The following is a 21,620-nucleotide window of genomic DNA, read 5'->3' on the forward strand; positions in this document are numbered from 1 at the left end:
AGCCTACAAAAACCCAATTATAGTTTTATGAAAACCATGTTTTATAACTACCGTAATTCTCCAATCAAAATAAACTATTGTGTCACAGCTACTGTATACCACAAATAATACATTTCAAAACCAAATCTAGTCAGCGTGTACTATGTATGTGGACATTTAAAGTGTTATTTTTATATGTTCATCATACCAATTCACCTATTTTGTCGTGCAGGTCTTGGCAGCAACTACAGATCCTACTTTGAGAACGTTGGACACTAGAGTTGGTGGTTACGTCAATGAGCTCAAGGTAGGTGACTTTGTGTACGTTCTTTCAGTCTAGATTTTCAACTAAGCCGAGCTTGTGGCAGTACCATCATCTGCCGTGGTAGTAAGGCATCTTCTTTATCTTTGGCGATAGCTGCCAAATCTTGAATATCTGCATCGGTCATTGAAACATTCATCATCATCTAAAGCGATTGCAGCAAATCTCTGAATAACTCTTGCGGTACCGTGATCATCATTGTCTTCCACGATTGTGGCCAAATTCTGATTATCTCCCCCAACCTTGTGGACATCATTGTCTTCTGCAATCACAAATCATAACAAACCCTGAATATCATTCATGACTTTCATGATCAAGGCCAAATCCAACTCCCTTAGTCATGTAGACATTATCATTGTCACAGTAAAATATTTAACACTTCCAATGGTCACAGGAACATCGTCATCGTCTTCTGGGACCACAGCCATATCCTTAATATCTCCCACGGTCACGTGCACATCATTTTCTCCTGCGATCACGGAAACATCTTGTCACTTACAATCTAGGCAATAGCCTTTTGCACTTTTGTAATTGCATCTTTGCTGACATGTCGGTTATTGGTATTGGTATTGACTCTTGATGATCGGTTTTTGATACAGATACGAATGTACAAGAATTAGTGCTAGGGAGAATTGTCACATCCCCAATAATGTTAATTAACTGCATCTTTTTACTTGTTTACCTATGGATTTTTTTTAAACTTCAGCCTGCCTTGTGTATAGTTCTCTCATCTGCTCCCGCAGGTAGTATCCACCTCTGCAGGGCTGGTAAGATGCATCGCAGTGTCTCCTAGTGCATCCTGGGTAGCCCTGGGTCAGGCATCGGGTCTGCTCACTGTCATAGACTTGAGGACAGGAATGATACTGGCGGCCTGGCGAGGTCACGACGGAGAGGTCAGTCAATAATGTAGTCCTCAGTTGTTTAAAAGACTGTAAGTAAAAGTGGATAAACCAAAGTATGTTGTTTAGGCATTTTACTCAATTGTAACATTGACTGTTGAGAGAAACAGACATCTTAACCCCATGTGGATGTAGGATTTCATTTATTCAGAAATTGTTGTTTTGAAAATATGACATTAATTCTTATGGATTTAAACTCTCCTGATTGTCTCCTTTTACATAGTGGTTTTATTTCTAAACACAACCCAAATTACAAGTACAGAAACACAGAAAGTAACTGTTGTAGTGTGTAGAGACAAAAGAAGCTGAGGTTGGTAGCCCTGCTTCCTCTACCTACCCTCATTACCTCATCTACTTTATTACCGATCAGCTGATATCCATGGATGCATTGTCTACACAGCTAAGTGTTGGAAATTTATCGTGAATAAGATTCAACATGTTTTTCTCTAAATGTAACCTATGTTTAAGATTGATATGTACTACATGCATAGAAAAATCAATCGCACAACTGATATTTATAGTTTGTACAACCTATAGTTGGAGAGCAAGCTGGACTAGTGGTAGAGCTCGGAGCTTCGGAGCTCAAGGTCCCGGGCTAAAATCCCGCCAATCACCAATGGATTTTATCAATGTGATAATGCCGCGACCCACTAGGACTAGTCTGAAGTAATGTTTAAAACGGTTTCGGGCTAGTACTAGCATCCTAAGATGTAAAGATGGGACATAAAAAAATACATAAAAAAACCTATAACTTAGTTGATTTATTTTTAAGAAAGCCTACTGAAATTTCACTTGAAAACTCAATTGCTTACTCTTCCCGGCATAAGACAAATCATTTACTTTTACCTTCAATGTATTTTTCTATAGACATACTCATTGAGCTTACAAAAACACCATGTTGAGTCTAATTACCAAAATATTGAGAAAAACACTAAACCGTATAAACTACAAGCTAAAAATGCTTATCTGCTGATCGGCAAAGAAGTGAAGCTATCAGTGCTGCCAACTTATGAGCTTGTTTTGTCTCTAAACATTTAAATCTCTGTACTTGTAATTTAGCTTGCGTTAAACAAACACCCGATATTCATCCTATAAAGAAACCTTTATTAACACACATTTAGTAACCCTTTAGAACACTAACACTATATTATCATGCAGGTGCTGCAGCTGGTGGCAGCTAGTGACACTACATTAGTCAGCTCTTCTCTGGACCAGGCTGTCTCTGTGTGGAACCCTAGCGAAGGGAAACTCAAGTTCAACATCAAGTAAGTTTAAATAGATCTATTCAAAAACTAGAATAGGTTTGAAAAAGGAATTTGATTTTTAACATGTATGTAAAAATTGTATGAAAAAGATGTTGGTAAGTTAAGTTTATATTGCGTATGACTGTACAGGTATTATTGTGTATTTGAATAAAAACTTAAGCAAGACCATGTCTTCACTAATAGAATTCTGTATAAAAAATAAATGTTACTGAAATTTGCCCTTAATAATTAGCGCATTTTTAAAAGTTAGGTAACAAAAACCAAAATTCCATTACAATTAATAGACTGCAAAATTTAAAACCATTTCCCAACCATCAATACTGTAGTATCTTTCCCGACCAATACTGTAATAATAGGCTACTAATTTTGTATTAATTGAGCTGTGAAAATAAATATTAAAAACGTTTAAAACAAATTTCTTTTCAAGGGATTCAATACAAAGTGTTTGAAAATATCGAAAAATAAAATAAAATTTGTCGTGTAAATCACAATTATTTTTTAAATCAAAATTTGTCTACTTTTCAGAATACGGAATTTAATCTGGCATAAGTTGAAAAAGTAGGTACCTAATATGTAACAAAAGTATGTGAACCGAGCTAAAGCAAAGCTGGAAAATTACTAAAGAAAACCCAATAGAATACTAATAGCTAAAATTAAGAGATCTAGAAAGAAAATAATAATCAGTAAAATTAAAGATTGGGCAAACACAATGAATGTTTCCACAAGAAGATAAAAAAGTAAGCAAACTATTTTTTTCCGAAAGTATTTTTTTTCACCAAAAGTTGTGACACAGGGGCCCTACAGAGCCAGTACACTGTGTGGATCTGTACGGAGGCCAGCTGGTGTCTGGTACAACGGCTAACAGAGTCGGGGTCCACAGCTCCTTGGATCCTGCCGCTACCTTCTCCTCCTCTCGGCTACGATCAGACAGCTTCCGAGGAGTCCTCACCACCCTCCAGGTATAACTCGGTAGTCTCACTGAGCCAATGAAAATGTTGGGATTGAATCTGCTAGTGTTCTCACGACGATCTAGCATTCCTACTTTGGAAAAAGTATTAATTTCACTTGTATAATATGATCTGCTAATAGCAACTCTGTTGAGTGACTTTAGTTGGCCTAGCCCAACCAGTAAGCGACAGAAGGGGTAGTTCTGGGTTAGGAATTTATTCTGTGCTCTCAGTCATACTTCTCTACAAAAAGTCTTGTGTAATTTTATGCAGTGAATGTATAGAACCATGTTCAACCTTGTAGTGAATGAGTTAACATTGACTATGAAATTAAAATGACTAAGTCAGTTATATGGGCCAATATGAACAAGAAATGAACATTGAAAACCACTTAGTTACTTCTTCATCTATCTATATTGCAGCTTTAGTTATTAACATTTTTATTTTTAAAGTAAATGTGAGGAAATAAAAGACTGAAGGTAAAATGTTAAAATTGATGTCTTTGAGGCAAACTCATATTTCATGTGAAACACACCTCAAAGGTAAACGTGACACATAAACTTGTATGAAAACATTACAACTCATGTGACTCACATAAAAACATTTCTGCCCGGAAGGCGAGCTTAACAATCCACACAGTCAGGTATTAACGAGTTGTTTACTCCAAATAATTTCTAATGTACTTTTATCCTAATTCAGTTTTTGCTCACACTAATAACAATATGGAGGTTTAGGTGTGTTGCTAGTGAGGTGGCTCGATTTTTGGCACTTGGTACGAGAGGGTTGGGTTTGATCCTAGGCAATCCACAACAATTTAAATATTTTTGCCAAATTTGTAATAAAGATTCACCCACCTTGGCGGTACAGACTTGAGGGTTAATTTGTTATGTTTGTTACAGGTACTTCCACTAAACAGACTCCTCTTGCTAGGAGCGGACACTGGCAACATCACACTCATCTGTTAGAACTAGTCTTTCATTACCCCCAAAGGTTGTCTGTACATATTGTCGCTACATACTCATAGTTGTGGCAGACATTATCCATCACTTGTCAGTAAAATACCGTCTTCCTTTAGAGTAGCTGTGGCCCTAGGCCAAGACACCAATTGGGCCCTGCCCTACATGTGAAACTTGCCGCGATCTTGGCAAAATCGTAATCATCTCCTGTGAAAAATTATGAGCGTCTACCACGATCACGGGGACATCATCATCATCATCATCATCATCACCCGCGACCGTTAAGAAATTGTGAACACCTCCCACAATCATAGGGATATCATCACCGTCATCTATGATCACGGTGAAAACATGAACATCTTGACGGATAAGGGGGACATCATCATCACCTGCGACCGAGGAGAAATTATGAACATCACGATTGTCACTTGAAAAATTGGTGGGATCTTGAAAATCAATGAAATTGTGGCCGGGGGGGGGGAAATCATATTGTTACCCCCCCCCCCCCCCCCGCCATTGTGGTAAATTAATGTAATGAATTAAATAAATAGTTATTTGTGCACTATTGAGCAAAGGGAGCAATAGACTCACTCGAGAGAAATACTTACTCACAAGCCGTAGGCGAGTGGGGAATGGTTTCTCGGGTGAGGCAATTGCACTTTGCACTCGAGTTGCACATTATATTTTTCCTACAGTTACCATAAAACAAATAAATTGATAAAGAAACGTGACATATTTTTACACTGAAATGAACTTTTAATATGACATTTAATGATACAAAAGTACAACAGCTGACCAGCCGATTTACAGCCAGAGCTGCCAACGTATTTCGCGCGCATACGACCTTGCCTGCATGCTACGCGGTCATTATTTCGTGCCTTCACGTTGCAAATCTGGAGTGAGTGAGACAAAGTAATTAGAGTGAGACAATGTTAACATTGTCTCACTGATGAGCAAATTGGCCACTTTGCTTTCTCAAATCAGTGAGAGAACATGTACATTGTTAGGTACCTGTAGGAAACATTTTATTTTTGTTTAAAAAAATTTTTCACACACAACGTTGCAGTCCTTATGTTTTGAAATGTCCTCTAAATTGACCACCTTAAAAGAAAGCCTCGTGGAAAACCAAATCATTTCTCAGATTGTAGGGGTTACCAACATTGTTGTTGAAGTTTAAATTAATGCTTTGGTGAATTATTTCAAATCAGAAAATAATTTGCTTTTTTACTAGTTAGACATGTGATTTTATAAACTCTTCTAGTCCATTTCATGATTCACTAATCACTAGGAATTATTCAATGTATTATACTAGCTTTAGGTTATAATATGTGATATATATTTAAGAGCGTTTTGTTCCTTATGTTCAATATAACTGAATTTAAATATTTTTATACCAATAAATTAATTGTCATTTTGTAGTTAATTCTTGTGTTTTCCCTCTCTCCTGTAGTCATCAATCCAAACAAAAAAGTTCTGTAAACACAGGTCGAAAAAAATTTTGTTTAGCCGTTACCTGCCATTATGTATTTTTTATAAAACATATTTATATCTCAAGGATTATTCACACTATGGAAACCAAACTTTGCACATACATTTATTGTGCCAAGAGGCAATTAAAAAAAAATTAGCTTAAGTGTTACTTAAGGTAATTTTTTTTTTAATTAAATAACTTTTTGTTCAGCATTGTTCATGTTATTACATTTACGGAAAGTAAATAAAAGATACATCTAATAACCCTCAAAACATATATTTTACGCTTATAAAGTTAACTCACAAGACGGTAAATATACATAAAAGATGGTAAGTGTGGACAACTCCAATCATCATCAGACCCAATAGGCGAATGACGAGTCGAATGTGGGGTCGTTCGATAGGCAATTTTATTAGTTAAAAAGGCTGCCATGTTGAAATTTCTAATTGTACCAACCTAGTTTTTCCCCTTACATAATATGTCTCCTCACTCTCACTTGTAATATAAATACCAAGTGTCTTAAAGATAGGTTAAAAAACTCTTAAGATTAGAATATGTTTTTGAATAAATAACTAAAATGGTGGATTATGCATTTTCCAATAGTATATTTCGTACCTAGGGCCAAAAATTAGGTTTTGCCGGCTCGAGATAGTTTTTAAGTTTGAGACGAAGTCGAGAACTTAAATCGATCGAGAGCTGCAAACCATTTCGGTCCGTGGTACGAACGCTATTTTTCACCATACTATACCCTATTACCACTATTCACCACTATAATAATGCACACTGATAGTTAACACAACTTCAACTTTAAGGTTGTGTGAAGAAATAATTTGAGGAATCAGCCAAAATAAAAATAAATAGTTGCTAGGCAACGGTGACAATAACACAATTCCATTGCAATGCTATGGATTTTGTCTGTGTATTTAAAATGCATTCATGTTTTAAGTAAGTAAGTGGACAGCTGATTTTGCGGCCCCGGGCTGTAAAAACCTGCTCGGTCCCCAAATTACAATGACAGCTGGCATGGCAGCAAAACGTAACTTTCAGCCACAAATTAACGTATGTAATACATCCAAAAACATCATAGTGTGGTGAAAAATACCTTTACCTTAACATACACTTTTTTTCTTTTACTATTTGGATCCATATCCCAAATGTTCTGAAACGTTTCGTGGACACCCTAAAAATCCGCTGACTTTGGCTCCAATTTTATTTCTATAAAACGCCAAATCTAATGCATTTTTATATTCACATGTTTTATCACAAAGATTCGGAAAAGTGTTGATGTACTATCCCAGTATTTAAAAATGAAAGTACCGGTACTTGATTTTTCTGTATTAATCTCAATTTGTATGAACTGAAATCTCTTAATTTGCTTAACAAATCTTTCGTCAGTAAGCCCTATACATTTTACTACCAAAGCTATGCTAAATGGCTATTACATTTTCTCCCCCCTACTTTTTATGTACAGAATTGGATTTATCATAATGTTTTCAATCAAATTCTGCCAGGTGTGCTGACACAATGTTGAATCGTATTGATATGAAGTTTTATTCTGATTCATTAAGCTTAATTTAGATAGTTTACTCGGGTTTAAAACAAGCTTTGATCAGCAATACACCTAGTCAATTATGGTCAACCAACAATATAATATAGATACAGCTCCTACCCAAGAAATTTAATTTTAAGTGAATCCATGGATGTCATCCATGGAATTGATGTCATCCATGGATTGAATTTCATTGAAGTAAGTTAAGTAAAAGGCATAAATAATAAGAATATATCCCCATAAAATCACAATAAGATCCTATTGCCTATAAACCTTGAATGGATGAAATTACACATTACTCAAACTATAAAGGGGAAGAGATGCCATAAAGTTTATGGTATCTTTTGTCATTAGCGATTAATAAAGCGATACTGTATAATTTGAAGAGAAGTTTTATGTTCTATAGGCTTAATGTAATGTCTTTCAAAACACATTAGAGTGGTTTGATCGATTTCGTGACTTGGTTGTGAGTTGCCAAACATGTTTGATAAAGTTGAAGTGTTTTGATCACTTTATAAGTTTTGATGAGTTTCTGCCTTACTGCATCAAGTATAGGGTTGGAGCATAGATTAAACATACTCCCTTGTTTAATGTATGTTTAGAGCATGAAGATAGCTCCAATAGTAAAATTAGTAAGAAATAAATTACTAAGCCCTGCACACACCAGATACCAGTGGTCCGATAAAATGGCGGCTTATGGAACCGCACACACCAGAGCGAACTGTGATACGCGATACCGTAGCAATAGTATTGCAGTAACACTGCAGCGTTTTATCACGTACAGTCGTAAAAAAAAAACTGCAAGAATACATTTTATGGTTTTATTTTGTAGTGTTGGATGTGCAGAGTGACATACTAAGAATTGCCAACATTTTGTCCACGGGAAAACCCCTACAATTACTATTAAAAATGGCAGCTTTTCCCAACATTGGACACATTCTTAAAAAATAAAAAATGTACCTACCATATGCATTTTTATGCAAATTAAAAAAAAAAATTGGGACCACCACCATTAAATTGGGACCATTAAATTGGGATATTTATTGGGTAGTTAGTAATTCATTTCAATTTAACAATCCGTTTGTCTGTTTTTTTAGTTTACTTGGACTATTAATCTGTTGAACTATTCAATGCACTGTATAAACAATAAACAATGCATACTATTTTGTTCTGTCCCTGAGAACTCTTTTGCCGATCAATAGTGAAAAAAGTTAAACTACCAAGGACCACATAAGGAAAAAGCTACATAAATGCAAAAGGCAAATATGTACAATGTGTGCTGGCATCACAGTACGGTTTTGAAACAAAATAGCTGTTCAGGACATTTGATTTGAACAACTCACAAAACTCATTTGAACACTGCCGTGAGGGGTTTATGCAATTTGCTGCAGTTGTCAGATAATTGTAAAAACTCGTTAACATTGTCAGTGTTTTTGGGGCACTTTGGGTTTGGATTTTGGATCAAAAGTTTTATATTTTACGCATATCCCAAAATTAGTACATAATGTATTTTTATTTTTGCTTCCCTAACTAGTCTAGGCTTATGGTTTTTATGCTATGTGTGTTGACGTGATACTTATAAGAAAATTAAATACATAAAATTATGGAGGAAGGTTTTCTTATATATATAGGTAGGATGGTAGCAATGAGAACCCTACAGGTACAGATAAAAACACTTAAATGTTAGCTTTGAAGTTACCCTTGAAGTTAGTTTATAGCTAAAAAATTCTCAGTTATTATTTCTACCTTGTTTGTTAAATCAGAACTTACTTTATACTGATTTAAAATTACACATGCATGGTTAATATGACCTACGAAATTAAATTGAAAAAGATTTCGCTTGGACATTGATACCGTAACTAGACTGATTTGAAAAAGAAAATACTACAAAAACAATCTTGACGTTTTCGTTTTAGTATTCCATTGTTATTTTCCATCATTGTCAGAATCTTAGTTGCTGCTATGAAAGATCACTAATGTTTACATATATAAAAATGGCTAACTCATAAAACTTCAACCTGTAATACGAGTCTGCTAAAAATGCGATGATATTTCGTGAAGAGTATTTACATTTATTAGAGTTATATTATATTTCAATATTTACCAGGAATCTTCAACAACGGTGGTTTGGCTCTATTTTTACTCAATCCAGCACGAATATTGTTTCTGTGCATTCAAACGAGAGAGTGCTACGTGAATATGTATTTAGACATTTTCCATTGCAACAGAAATGGATAGCGTAAATTTCCCTTCAGTACCATATTGCGAATATTGCCAATTAATTCGGTTTCACTGATGACTTTGATGGGGTAACAACAACAAAAGCTGGTAAAAAGTTAAGTACTACAGTAATGTTTTTTTTTTCAAATACCAATGAAAAGTACTGTTGAAAATAGCTATCTTAGGAACAGCCAAAAAACATGACAGATTTCTTTTTGCTAATAAAAACACAATTGTATGCACCATAACAGTTCACAACAACCAGCGTTAATTGCATTTAGAAAAATCAAATGTTCTTCACATTTACCAAATTGATTGATACCTTTTTTTATAGTTTAATTTTATATTACTTAGAAAAGGGAGCTTTTTCAGATGTTTATAGAATGTACTAAAAAAATGCTTGCAGTTTGCGCCCACCTCTTTTGCTAATAGAAAAATATATTCAAGCATATTAATTTAGCAATAGTCAATGAAATTAAAAGACAGGAATCACCGTTAAAATGTAGATTTTTTGAAAACTAAAAACAGTTCTCCTACTTTCTTCTATTTTTTACCATATAGGAACCGCACCACCACCTACCAATAATCTAAAGCTTGTACCATCTAAAAAATGTACCATCTAACCATCTAATACCATCTATACCATCTAGCTTGTACCATCTAAGCTTAGATTAAAATAGAACATGCTCAGAAATCAAATTAATCTGCTTCCCGGCATTTTCAAAATCCAATTTAAGATACAACACGTTACAGCCACAAAATTGGAACTTCTCAACTAGTGGCATATTAATGGACCGAGATTAGGTTATCAGCAACGAAAACAAATGGTCAACAGTTTATTCTAACGTTCCACCCTTGAGACAAAACCCGTTACACAGCTTCCTAACTTAGGTACTTTTGATCCACGATTCGTGTTTTGATCTAGTGTAGCTGGTGGGTGGTACCCGAATATGAGTGAAGGATGAGTGTAATGGTGTGTAGCTCATCGATCTCTATTACTGCAACAGTTGTAGTAATAGAGATCAATGGTGTTGCTTTATTACTGACTAAGATCAGCTGTTTCGTTAACCAGGATCATTAATTTAAAGCCCAATGATCAAGGACAGCTGGGTCCAGTTTCAACCATCAACAAGTTACTGACTTTTCTCAGGATCGAACCGGCGACCTATTGATTGTAATGTGAGCACTATAACCACTCAGCTACCCAATTAGAAACATTAGAAGGCCATTAGAGAATAAAAATACTACTTTTAGACAATTAAAACTTTAAAGGGTGCAATTTATTTTATATGCCCGATGCAGATTTTTCTATCACAATAGCATGGCAGATAACAGCAATCACTTTAGAATGGATTTTCTATTGTTTTGGAAATACATATTTAAAACAGTAATAATTTTGTTAGATAATTGCATCTGTCAAAAACAGTTGAACCAAGACATATCGAGACAATATTCTATAACATAGTTAAAATAGCTGCAGTTAAATAAATAAAAAAAAAGATTTAAAGTAAAGTTTTATCTTTACGACTTTAGAAGATCATTCCTTAGAAGGGAAGCAGAGAATGAAATATGGAACAATGGGGACAAAATTTCGTCTTTAAAATCCTGGATTTCTCAACTGTGTCATAAATATTACAATTGTGTCCCGCTCTTTAAAACTGGAGACTTCTCACCATGAAGTTAGATATTGTAAATTGAACAACTTATATTTGACTGCCATGACGTTTATTTAGATAAGAACTGGAATTAATGGTTATACAAACAAAACAGATCGACCAGAAAGATAAACACTACAATTTATGATAAATTATCTACATTAAGCTGTTTTCTAACCTACTGTTACAATTATTCACCATACACAAGGTTGTATTCCATTACCGATGGAAATACGCTTTCATAAAAGGTTAAGCTATAATGATGTTAAAGTTTAAGAACATAGATGCCAGACAAATTACTTAAGTAATCCTATAAAAAAAATAGTCTCATAGACCTTGCCACGCAATAATGTACTGTATCTTCAAAATCTTTTAAATAAATTATTTATGCCAGTCATTACTCAAAATCCTATACTGTATATAGGCTTAATAGGTACGTTTTTTGAAAACCTTTTGTCTCAGCTCGTGTGCACTGCAGGGAATCTACGCACACTGTTAGAAAGATATTTGCCTGTAGATGTGCAGAATCCCTTAATAAATTAAAATAGACTAAAAAATAAGTACAACAAATTGATTTTAAATTAAAAAAAAATTAAATGGGCCTTACAAGTTGCCAGGTTGGCGACGAAATAAAACAAAAATCCAAAGTAATGAAGGAAATTCCAATAACATGTTTTATTATAGCATGGGGTAAAATAGAAAGAAAGAAGAAGAAGAGATTTGTTTATTTTCCATATTTACAAAAAAAAAAACTATCATTTTAGAAAAGTTTTATCATTAGAAAAGTTTGCACAATGCATTTGGTCGAGTTTTCGACCAGGGGTGACTTCTAGTATTTATTAAACTGTAATTATTATTGAGTTAATAAATTATGTTACGTTCATTTAATTACGTCTCAAAATCACAATAACCTCACTGCCTTTGTAATTCTTTATGCATCTTTAGGTTAAACCTTTGAAATTGTCCAAAATATCGGCCATTAGAGCATTACAAGTTTTCTGCCGACGACATAAGTCTTCACATTGTTTGTAAAGAAAGCATCTGCGTGTGATGGTCAAACCAAACCTCTTGTACAAATCAGTTGTCAAAACCACTTCCTTCCTTTCGTGCGTTTTCCAACAACGATGTAATTATGTATTCCTATCGTCACCGTTTACCTAAATCTTAATTTTTTCAATAAAGAGCAGATTTATAGATTATTTTTTATAAAATTACATTATATGACAGTTGTTTTTATCACTTTCAACTCACTATAACATTTGTTGTATCTTAATACAGTATTACAATGGTGGTGTGATAATTTGATAATAGTGCTGATAGGTAGTTTGTTTTATGTTTTTCGTTTGTCTCCACGGTTGTACATTTTATGTTTGTTTGTAGCAGGGAACGGTCCAAACCCTGGTTAATGTGTTAACGCCAAAGTTTCGTTCTCACTGTAGCAGCATTATCTGATAGCTCAGAGACAAAATTGTGTATAGATCCAGAATCAATCTCTCTTCAAATCGAACCAGTGATCAGTTTTTTATTTTATTTTCTTTTTGATCTCACCAGAATATTTTGTCCTATCCACATTTGTCGATTGTTATTCATCAATCTGAAATCATCAAAACAAAAATACTTCACGTATTTTTTAAACGTTAACCTTTTTATGTTTTTTTCGTCTTACCGTACAAAAGTAGCGACATTATAGGCTGGCGTGTATTTAATTTGTTTTGGTATTCTAGATTACGCAGTGAATATTACTTGAAGTTAGTTAAGACTACACAAGCCAAGCACAGTTCATTACGTTTTGTCTGTATCAATATTTTCATTTTTTATGATAGAACGTTACACAATTTTTTTCAAATAAATGTATTTATTTTAAACTGTTGTAAAGAGTAATTTTTAACAGGTATATCTTAAAAATCTAATTACTTTATTAAAAGGTTTGCATTATTTACTGTGCAACATTTTTACATCTAGCTTTGCAGATGAACTGTACAATATTAAAGAGAGTTTCTTAATAATATCCTCAAAATATTTAACTTCCCCGGGAGACCTTGAGCTCAGATTGGTAAATGAACATTCGTGATGTCGAGGGAAATCTGTTCAAAATATATTCTTCTCCTGGGACAGAGTTAAGGTGGTTCGTAGACACGGTCAAGTTTATTTCAGTACTCAATTATACCCTTAACATATTTAAATACTTTTGTTGTGAACTTTATTGAATATGTTTTCACTTCATTGATTTTCCTTTTGTTCTGACTGTTATATTTTTTCTAAACTACTGTGTTTTGTTTTACCACATGTTAAATATTTTGTATTGAATTAATTTAATTGTTTAAAGGTTGAGTTTAAGACTTTGGAATAAATAAAGAAGCCTACTAATCTGTTTGTGAAATAATTATTTTATCATTTCTGGTAATTATTTCAAGATTCAAAACATTTTGGCGACCCGTGACAGGACATTTTCTTTAATTTAAGACATCTGGGTTATTTAATAGTTATAATAATATGGAAGACCTAGAAATTATGAAAAAGAAAAGATCACAGATTAGAAGGCTATTCACCAAAGTTTATAATGAACTGGATGAAGCGTTTAATAATGAAGACCTGTCAATGAATGACAAAGAAACTCAAATAAAAGTAAACTTTTCTCAAATTGAAGACAAAATAACAGCATTAATGGCAATGGATGGAAAAATCTCTTATGAAATGCTGATGAAAGATGCTTCTGATGCTGATCTGGACAATGAACTGGACACACAAGAAGAATACAAGAAGAAATGGTACCTGATGAAGGCTAAGTATGAAATGTTTCTTAAAACACCTACCAACAATGGTGAGTCAAACATTTACAGACCAAACCGTAACTTTCATTTGCCTAAATTGCAATTACCTTCATTTGATGGGGATATTAGGAATTGGATTGGGTTTTGGGGTCAGTACAAAAAGATTCATGAAGATAGTGAAATTAAATCTGAAGACAAATTTCAATATTTAATTCAATCCTTGAAACATGGTTCTTCAGCTAGGGAATTAATAGATTCTTTTCCTCCTTCTGGTGAAAATTACATCAAGGCTATTGAACAATTGAAATCCAGGTTTGCACGTGATGAACTTTTGATTGAAGTTTATGTAAGAGAATTACTAAATTTAGTTTTGAAACAAGCCAACAAACAAAGTATCATGCCACTTTCAACCCTTTCTGATAAACTTGAGACTCAACTGCGTGCCCTAGAAACACTCGGGGTCACATCAGATAAGTATGCTGCCATGTTATACCCACTGGTTGAATCTGCTCTACCAACTGATACTCTCAGAGCATGGGAGCGGTACAGAACAACAAACAAAATAGGCTTAGGTGAATTTAGAGGTAGCGAGTCATCTAATTCAAATTATTTACAGCTATTGTTGAATTTTGTACGTTCCGAGGTCGAAAGCGAAGAACGTTTAGCTCTTGCTCGGAACAATTTTGCAGTGGACAGAGACACTACACCAAGTGACACCCAGCCACAGAAGAGATCTAACCGTCACCAACGTCCTGGTATGAAAAGTGGGTTTGAGAAAGGACTACCTTTATCTACAGCATCTACAATAGTTGCTACAGACAGCTCTTCATTGGTGAGTAAGCCTACATGCTTATTTTGTAATAAAGGAAATCACAACACCCAAGACTGTTCTGGGTTACAAAAGCTCACTTTGAAAGAAAAGAGAGTGTTTGTGACAAAAAAGGGAGCTTGTTTCTCATGTTTAAAGTTAGATCACAGCAGTAATAAGTGTAAAGTGTTTGTATCCTGTGCTATCTGTAAAAAGAAACACTACTGCTTAATGTGTCCTAGTTTAGAGAAAATGGTGCACAATAATACTCATGAAAATGATTCTAACAAATCAAATGTCATTGAAAGTGTGCAAATTAATGACAAATCTGAGTCCTTGATTGCAAATCAAAATAAGGAAACCTTATTACAAACTCTTCTAGTAAAAGTAATAGGACCTGATCAGCAATCTTTACTAGTAAGAGCATTGTTGGATTCTGGATCTCAAAGGTCTTATATCTCAAAGGACTGTGTAGAGAAACTTAAATTAATGGAATCTGGTGAGGAATCAATAGTTCATGGTTTGTTTGGAGGTATTAAAACTAAAGAGACTCCACATAATCTTTACCAAGTAGAGTTACGTGACACAAAGGGTAAATTTGGCATTTCAGTTAATGTGCTTGATCAAGACAAGATTTGTAATTACATACCCAGATTAGATACAAAAAGGTATTTTCCTATTTTAAAGAAGAAGAATATATATCTTTCAGATATTGGACAAGATGCAGCAGAAGAAATACAGTTACTACTAGGAGCTGATATCTTGGGCCAACTTCTCACAGGTAAAATTGAACAGCTAGATCACACTCTGGTTGCTGTTCAGACTGTGTTAGGATGGACAGTAATGGGTCAATGTGGAAAAAGTTACCAGTCACTTATTAGCATTAGTTGCTTTGCTAAAATGGACATTTCAGATCTATGGCGTTTAGATGTTTTGGGCATCACTGATCCATCAGGTAGTAAAACAAAGGAGGCGAATGCATCAGATGTCTTGGAGCATTTTAACAAAACTATTGTAGTAAATAGTGAAAATAGGTACGAGGTGACTCTTCCATGGACTGAAGGCCATCCAGAGCTTATGTTTAACAGAAAGTGACCGAGACGCTTTAAGATTTTTATGGAGGGAGCGACTTATTGGAGTGGTAAAGGAAATTTTACGACGAAACTTGGGAAATTCCTCAGTCACGCAGGAAGAACTCTTAACAATTTTGTGTGATTGTGAAGCAACTGTAAATTCAAGACCTTTGACTTATCTTTCGAATGATGATGACTGTTTACAACCATTAACCCCAGCCTTTTTCTTACAACCAACATCAACAGTTGAATTACCCGATTTGGATGAAATGGAGTGTCTAAGTTTGAATAAAAGAGTACGTTATATAAACAAATCAAGAAGATCACTAAGAGACAGGTTTAAGAAAGAGTATTTGGCTACACTCGTTCACAATGGAAAAAACAAGAGAAGTAGAGAACCCATTATTAAAGAAGTTGTATTGATAGGAGATGATAACACAAAACGAATAAGATGGCCTTTGGGGTTGGTACAAGATGTATATCCAGGAAGAGATGGATTCTCCAGAGTCGCAAGACTAAAAACTGGAAATGGTATTTTGACAAGACCACTACAAAGACTTTTTTCCATTAGAAATCACAGCTTGTGAAAAAGAGTGTATGAAAGAAAATAAACCACTTGAAGAAGAAGAAGTAGTTGAAAACGAAGTCTTTGATTTCGCTAAGAAGAAAACCAGATGTGGAAGGGAAGTAAAAGTGCCCCAGCGATTTTACTGATTTAAAATTGCACATAATTGTTTAGCAATTTTAAATGGGGGGAGGATGTTGTGAACTTTATTGAATATGTTTTCACTTCATTGATTTTCCTTTTGATCTGACTGTTATATTTTTTCTAAACTACTGTGTTTTGTTTTACCACATGTTAAATATTTTGTATTGAATTAATTTAATTGTTTAAAGGTTGAGTTTAAGACTTTGGAATAAATAAAGAAGCCTACTAATCTGTTTGTGAAATAATTATTTTATCATTTCTGGTAATTATTTCAAGATTCAAAACACTTTAATCATAATATTTTGAATGTGCTAGTTTTTTGAGGATATGTAGGCCTACTTAAAGTCTTATAAAAAATTGATTAGTTGAAATGGTAATGAGTCTGACTTTTATGTCAATGGTACTTATTTCGCAAAACTCCTTGTTTTTTCATTTCATTACAAAGATGTAAATACATTAATAACTGTAATCGAAGCTAATTCAGTAGCAACTGAATAGTAGAGGATCAAAATTTGTAGGTGTCTTCAAAGGTCGTTGAAGGACATTCATCTTTGATCTTCACGTACTGTAAGTTTATGTAGAGGTATTCCTTTGTAATACTTCTTGTAAATCTGAAGGTCAAAAGCTGCCATAAAAATAGGTATAAGTATCTTTTAGCTATAATTTTAACAACTGATTGTACATTTAGATTTTTGAACAGGTAAACGATTATATGTCTGAATCCAGCAGCTAATTTAGGTACATCTAATACATCCTTAAGTTCACTAGTTCCAATTTCATTAGGGCATATTGCTTGCATTTAGCTGTGTACCTTCTTGATGTGTACTCTATGAAGATATGAAACGTATGGCTTGTGTAATATGCGAAACCTAGCGTCTGATATAGCTCTAATCAAAATATAGGCAAGAGGAATATTTGTTTAGACCGGGTTTTCTTAATAATGTGCTTAAGGTTTAAAAGCATTATGTTATCATTTTACATTCTAAATTGCAATGATAAATAAATGTTATAAATTGACATAGACTCTATTATTTTACATTAGTGACTATTACCAGATAATGACTGAGAAAAGTGTGTATAGGATTTATAGTATAGTTTTTAAATATTTTCAAAGGCGTGCCTGCAGCATTTTATCTAGAGATAAATAACAATAATAATAAAAATGTGTAATGAATTAAATAAATGATCGGATAAAAAATTCAATTTAATTTGAATTAGAGAAGCAATTTTGATTTAAAGCAAAATTTTAAGCGCGTGACTGATGAGTCTATGAACTTTTCATAATGGTTTTATTACACGATCTATCAGATTAATAGAAACTACTAGACAAACTATTTTGATCATGAAAACATTTCTCTAAGCTCTTCAGGATCTTTTCTATCTGAAAACGAGATCTTTCAGGCAATGTTAAAAAGACGGATGCTTTTAATATTGGCGTCAGAGTTCAAATATTGCTCGGCCCTTCCATACTGGCATGTAAGAGGCTATAAATATTGTCAATCCACACTTATTGAATTGTTTCTTCATACGCCTTGTTTCGATTTAAAACCAGAAACATACTTAAACGATAACGTTTAGATTTTAAATAGCTTAAATTAATTTATTTTCTTCTTATTAAATTTGTTTCATCTATATTTGCTAATAAGGATCACGAACCTTTGAAATGATGGATTGTCGTTATTTTAATAAGTTTAAATAGAAGAGACATCTTCACTAAAACAGCAATAAGTACAATTGAGCTTTGCCTGTATTGTTCTGCCTATATTATTGAGAACCACACTATTCTTTCCTGTATTATCACTCCGTTGCGAAGAAAGGGCACGGGATGAGCAACTAGTTTTATATAACGTAAATATTTTGAGAATTTGTTTACGATCACAAAGAGTCTTTTGATAAATATTTCTAAGGGATCACAACAGAAGAAAGCCAATATTTTCCTCGTATAAATAATGTTTACATAGCATGAAAGTCAAGTGAACTGAAAAGTGTCCAGGATATAAAACTGAGAAAATATGAATATAAGGATTCTTTTCTTATTTCAGTCTTGCTGTATTTATCTGCATTTATTTGTATTTATTTGTAAATTTATACGCATTTATTTGTATCCGGGATGCAATATTTAAAACTAGTAAATTACAAACTGCTGATTTAAATTGATCAACGGTTTTAGATAAGTAGTTTAATAATTTTCCATAAAACATGTATAAAATATGAAGAAATAACTGACTTCTACAGCGTGTAAAGTGAGATTAAAACAATCTTGCCTTTTTTCTTTCAAAAAACCAAACTCTAAATTTTAAATTTATAGAGAAAAGCACAGCTAATTAAAACAAATCGTTACCCAAGTAATTGGTTTGTTTCGATTTATGTACGTTTTGCAGGATAAATTCGTGCCGTAAATTCCATGTTGATGGCCCCTGGATTACTATGAATGACTATAATATTGTGTTATAATTACCTCGTCAAGTAATCCAAATGTTTTGATGTTAGGTTAAAAACCTACATGTTTCACCGTTAATACGGCATCGTCAGGGTACAAACACATAAAAGAAATTACTGTCACACGCACACAATAAATAAATAACACGAAACGAACATTTAGATAGGCCTATCACACGACGCGGACGGTCCCGGCGCAGGTAGTAGAGTTTGAGTCTACTACCTAGTAATTTGGCCATAATATTTTTATTTTTTGTTCTATACCCACAAAATCTAACATAAATTATTAAGTGAATAATAATCGTACGTGCTATCTCAAGTATTTAAATGCCTCTTAATTTGTCATTAAGCTACCACATTAACTGTCATTAAAAGAAGGAACTCCAATAATACTCATGCGAAACTTAAATCCACTGAAGCTGTGTAACGTTAACAGACTGACGATTAAAAAATGACACCAAAATTGATTGAAGCAAAAATTATCAGTGGTAATTTTACAGAAGAAATAGTCTTAATACCAAGAATACCGATGATTTCATCCGAATTACCCTCTGAATTTAAGCAACTACAATTTCCATTGTGTCTTGCTTTAGCAATCACCATTACAAGGCACAAGGGCAATTCCTGACTATCGTCGATTTAAATTAAGAAAATGCATGCTTTTCACACAGACAGCTGCAACTTATGTTCCGTGCTCACGAGGTGGTAGGTATGCCTAAAAACTTATATATAAGTTATAAGTTATAAACCATTTATTTATAAATATATATATTTATACACCTAATGAAAAAAAAACATTGTTTATCCACTGGCAATTAAGTAAAATATTCTATTTTTATGTTTGGAATCCACTTTTATTTTTCATCGTAAAGAACAAATTACCATTTATTATAATAGTTGTTAAGCGCAGCAACACGCGCCGGGTAACGCTAGTTACAATTGATTGTTAATCAATAGATCGGGTATAGCAGAATTACTACTTTATACATGTATGTATATGTGGAAAACTTATTAAATACACTTAATATTGCGTTAAAATTTATTGAAACAATGATTGTGTATTTAAAGGGAAAGTCCAAAAGGGTTTTTAGGTAAGGTGTGTGAGAGTGTATTTAAAAGTATCTTAAGGATAAAATAAGATAAATTTGACATTAAATTCTTTTACAAAAAGTAGTTTTTACTTTATTTACAATGTTACGGACATGTCTTACAAGCTGTGTCTGTCTGTTGAAAATATTATAAGACGATAAATTACTACTACTACTTAGTTTATTGTAGTCAACAAAATACACTATATTACAAAATGTCAGGTATAGCATAATGATTGTTGCGGATCCCTAAGCATGTTTTTTGAATGTAAACTGGATAATATGATGGTAATATAGAATTTAATTTTGGTTAAGGATTATAATGGACTTTTGTTTAACTTTAACACCGAATAGTTATTTTGCTACGATTACTTCCTAAGAGTCTTGGAGGAAGATCTGATCGAATGTTGTGGTCATACGTTTCCCTGGTTTCTTGCACAGTAACTTTGGGAGTCGAAAAGATCTTTTCAATGTCCATTCTTCTCCCATTTCTGTACACACGATTTACCATCAGCTTAAAAGGGTTAAATAGACATGCACAAAAGAAAGAATAAAATAAACAAGACAAATTAAGAGAGCAATGAAGGCGCTACACAAATAACGATAATACGAGGAAGCAATGCACTTTGAGAAAGGAATGACTACCTACATTTATTTTTCTACTAGGTCATTTTAACGAAAACAATACTTTCTCCGTATACCATAGGTAGGGAGTAGGGACAATAACTTGTCCATAACAAGGTCTACTTCTCTATGCATACCTATGCATACTTAATATGTATAGGGGTATAGGGGTAGACTCGTCTAGTTGCCACCAGGTATCACTAACCAAAGTTTGGCGTAGTTCACAAAATCGCCACTAGGTTTCACTAGCCTGGCGCAGTTCTCCAAGTTGCCGCTAGGTGTCACTAGCGAAAGTGTGCCACAGTTCGCTTCGCAAAGTCGCCGCTAGGTAGCACCATGTAGCACCAAATAATAGAACGTAGATGTTTATTTATTTATTAGTGGCCTTTTATTATTTAGACATAATAAACTAATTTAGCATTGAGTAAAATAAATTGCAAGTTATAAATTAAAAACTAGCGTAAAATGTTGCAATTTAGAAGCGAGGTAGTCAACTACGAATCCTTTGTATCAGTCGACACTCGCAGGGATTTTTGAGTAGCTAGTACATGACTACCGAGCTTGACCATGTTACTTACTATAATATTAAGTATAAGTAAACAAAATTATTATTTGAAAAGCCGAGAGTTGTGTCTAAGGCCTCTAACCTGAGCCTTGGACCAATGATTGGCTTATAATTACATATCTATATATTTAATACACAGTTGTAATCATACACTGTTTTCTCGGTAATTAATGGACCGATCTACAAGATTTATGTCTCAAATTAAAGAGGATAGTGTGTAGATTTGCCGAACTTCCTTAGAATTTACGTTTTTTCTAAGGGCTACGACCTACAGCCCTAT

The 21,620-nt window shown here is 33.7% G+C and overlaps 1 protein-coding gene across 1 annotated transcript in view; it reads left to right on the plus strand.

Annotated features, from left to right (window-relative positions):
* LOC128989371 (WD repeat-containing protein 81-like) overlaps positions 1-4,840 on the plus strand; it is a 38,348-nt gene extending 33,508 nt beyond the window's left edge. The window contains exons 29-33 of the mRNA XM_054411259.1: positions 212-286; positions 1,045-1,194; positions 2,359-2,465; positions 3,259-3,424; positions 4,312-4,840. Coding sequence (XP_054267234.1) covers positions 212-286; positions 1,045-1,194; positions 2,359-2,465; positions 3,259-3,424; positions 4,312-4,377 — 564 coding nt within the window. The 3' untranslated portion in view covers positions 4,378-4,840. The remainder of the gene's footprint in view (positions 1-211; positions 287-1,044; positions 1,195-2,358; positions 2,466-3,258; positions 3,425-4,311) is intronic.
* Positions 4,841-21,620: the final 16,780 nt, after the last annotated feature.

The sequence above is a fragment of the Macrosteles quadrilineatus genome, unplaced genomic scaffold (assembly GCF_028750875.1).
Source record: "Macrosteles quadrilineatus isolate MER2022 unplaced genomic scaffold, UCM_ALF_1.0 Scaffold_3__2_contigs__length_128488019, whole genome shotgun sequence".
Lineage (NCBI taxonomy): Eukaryota > Metazoa > Arthropoda > Insecta > Hemiptera > Cicadellidae > Macrosteles > Macrosteles quadrilineatus.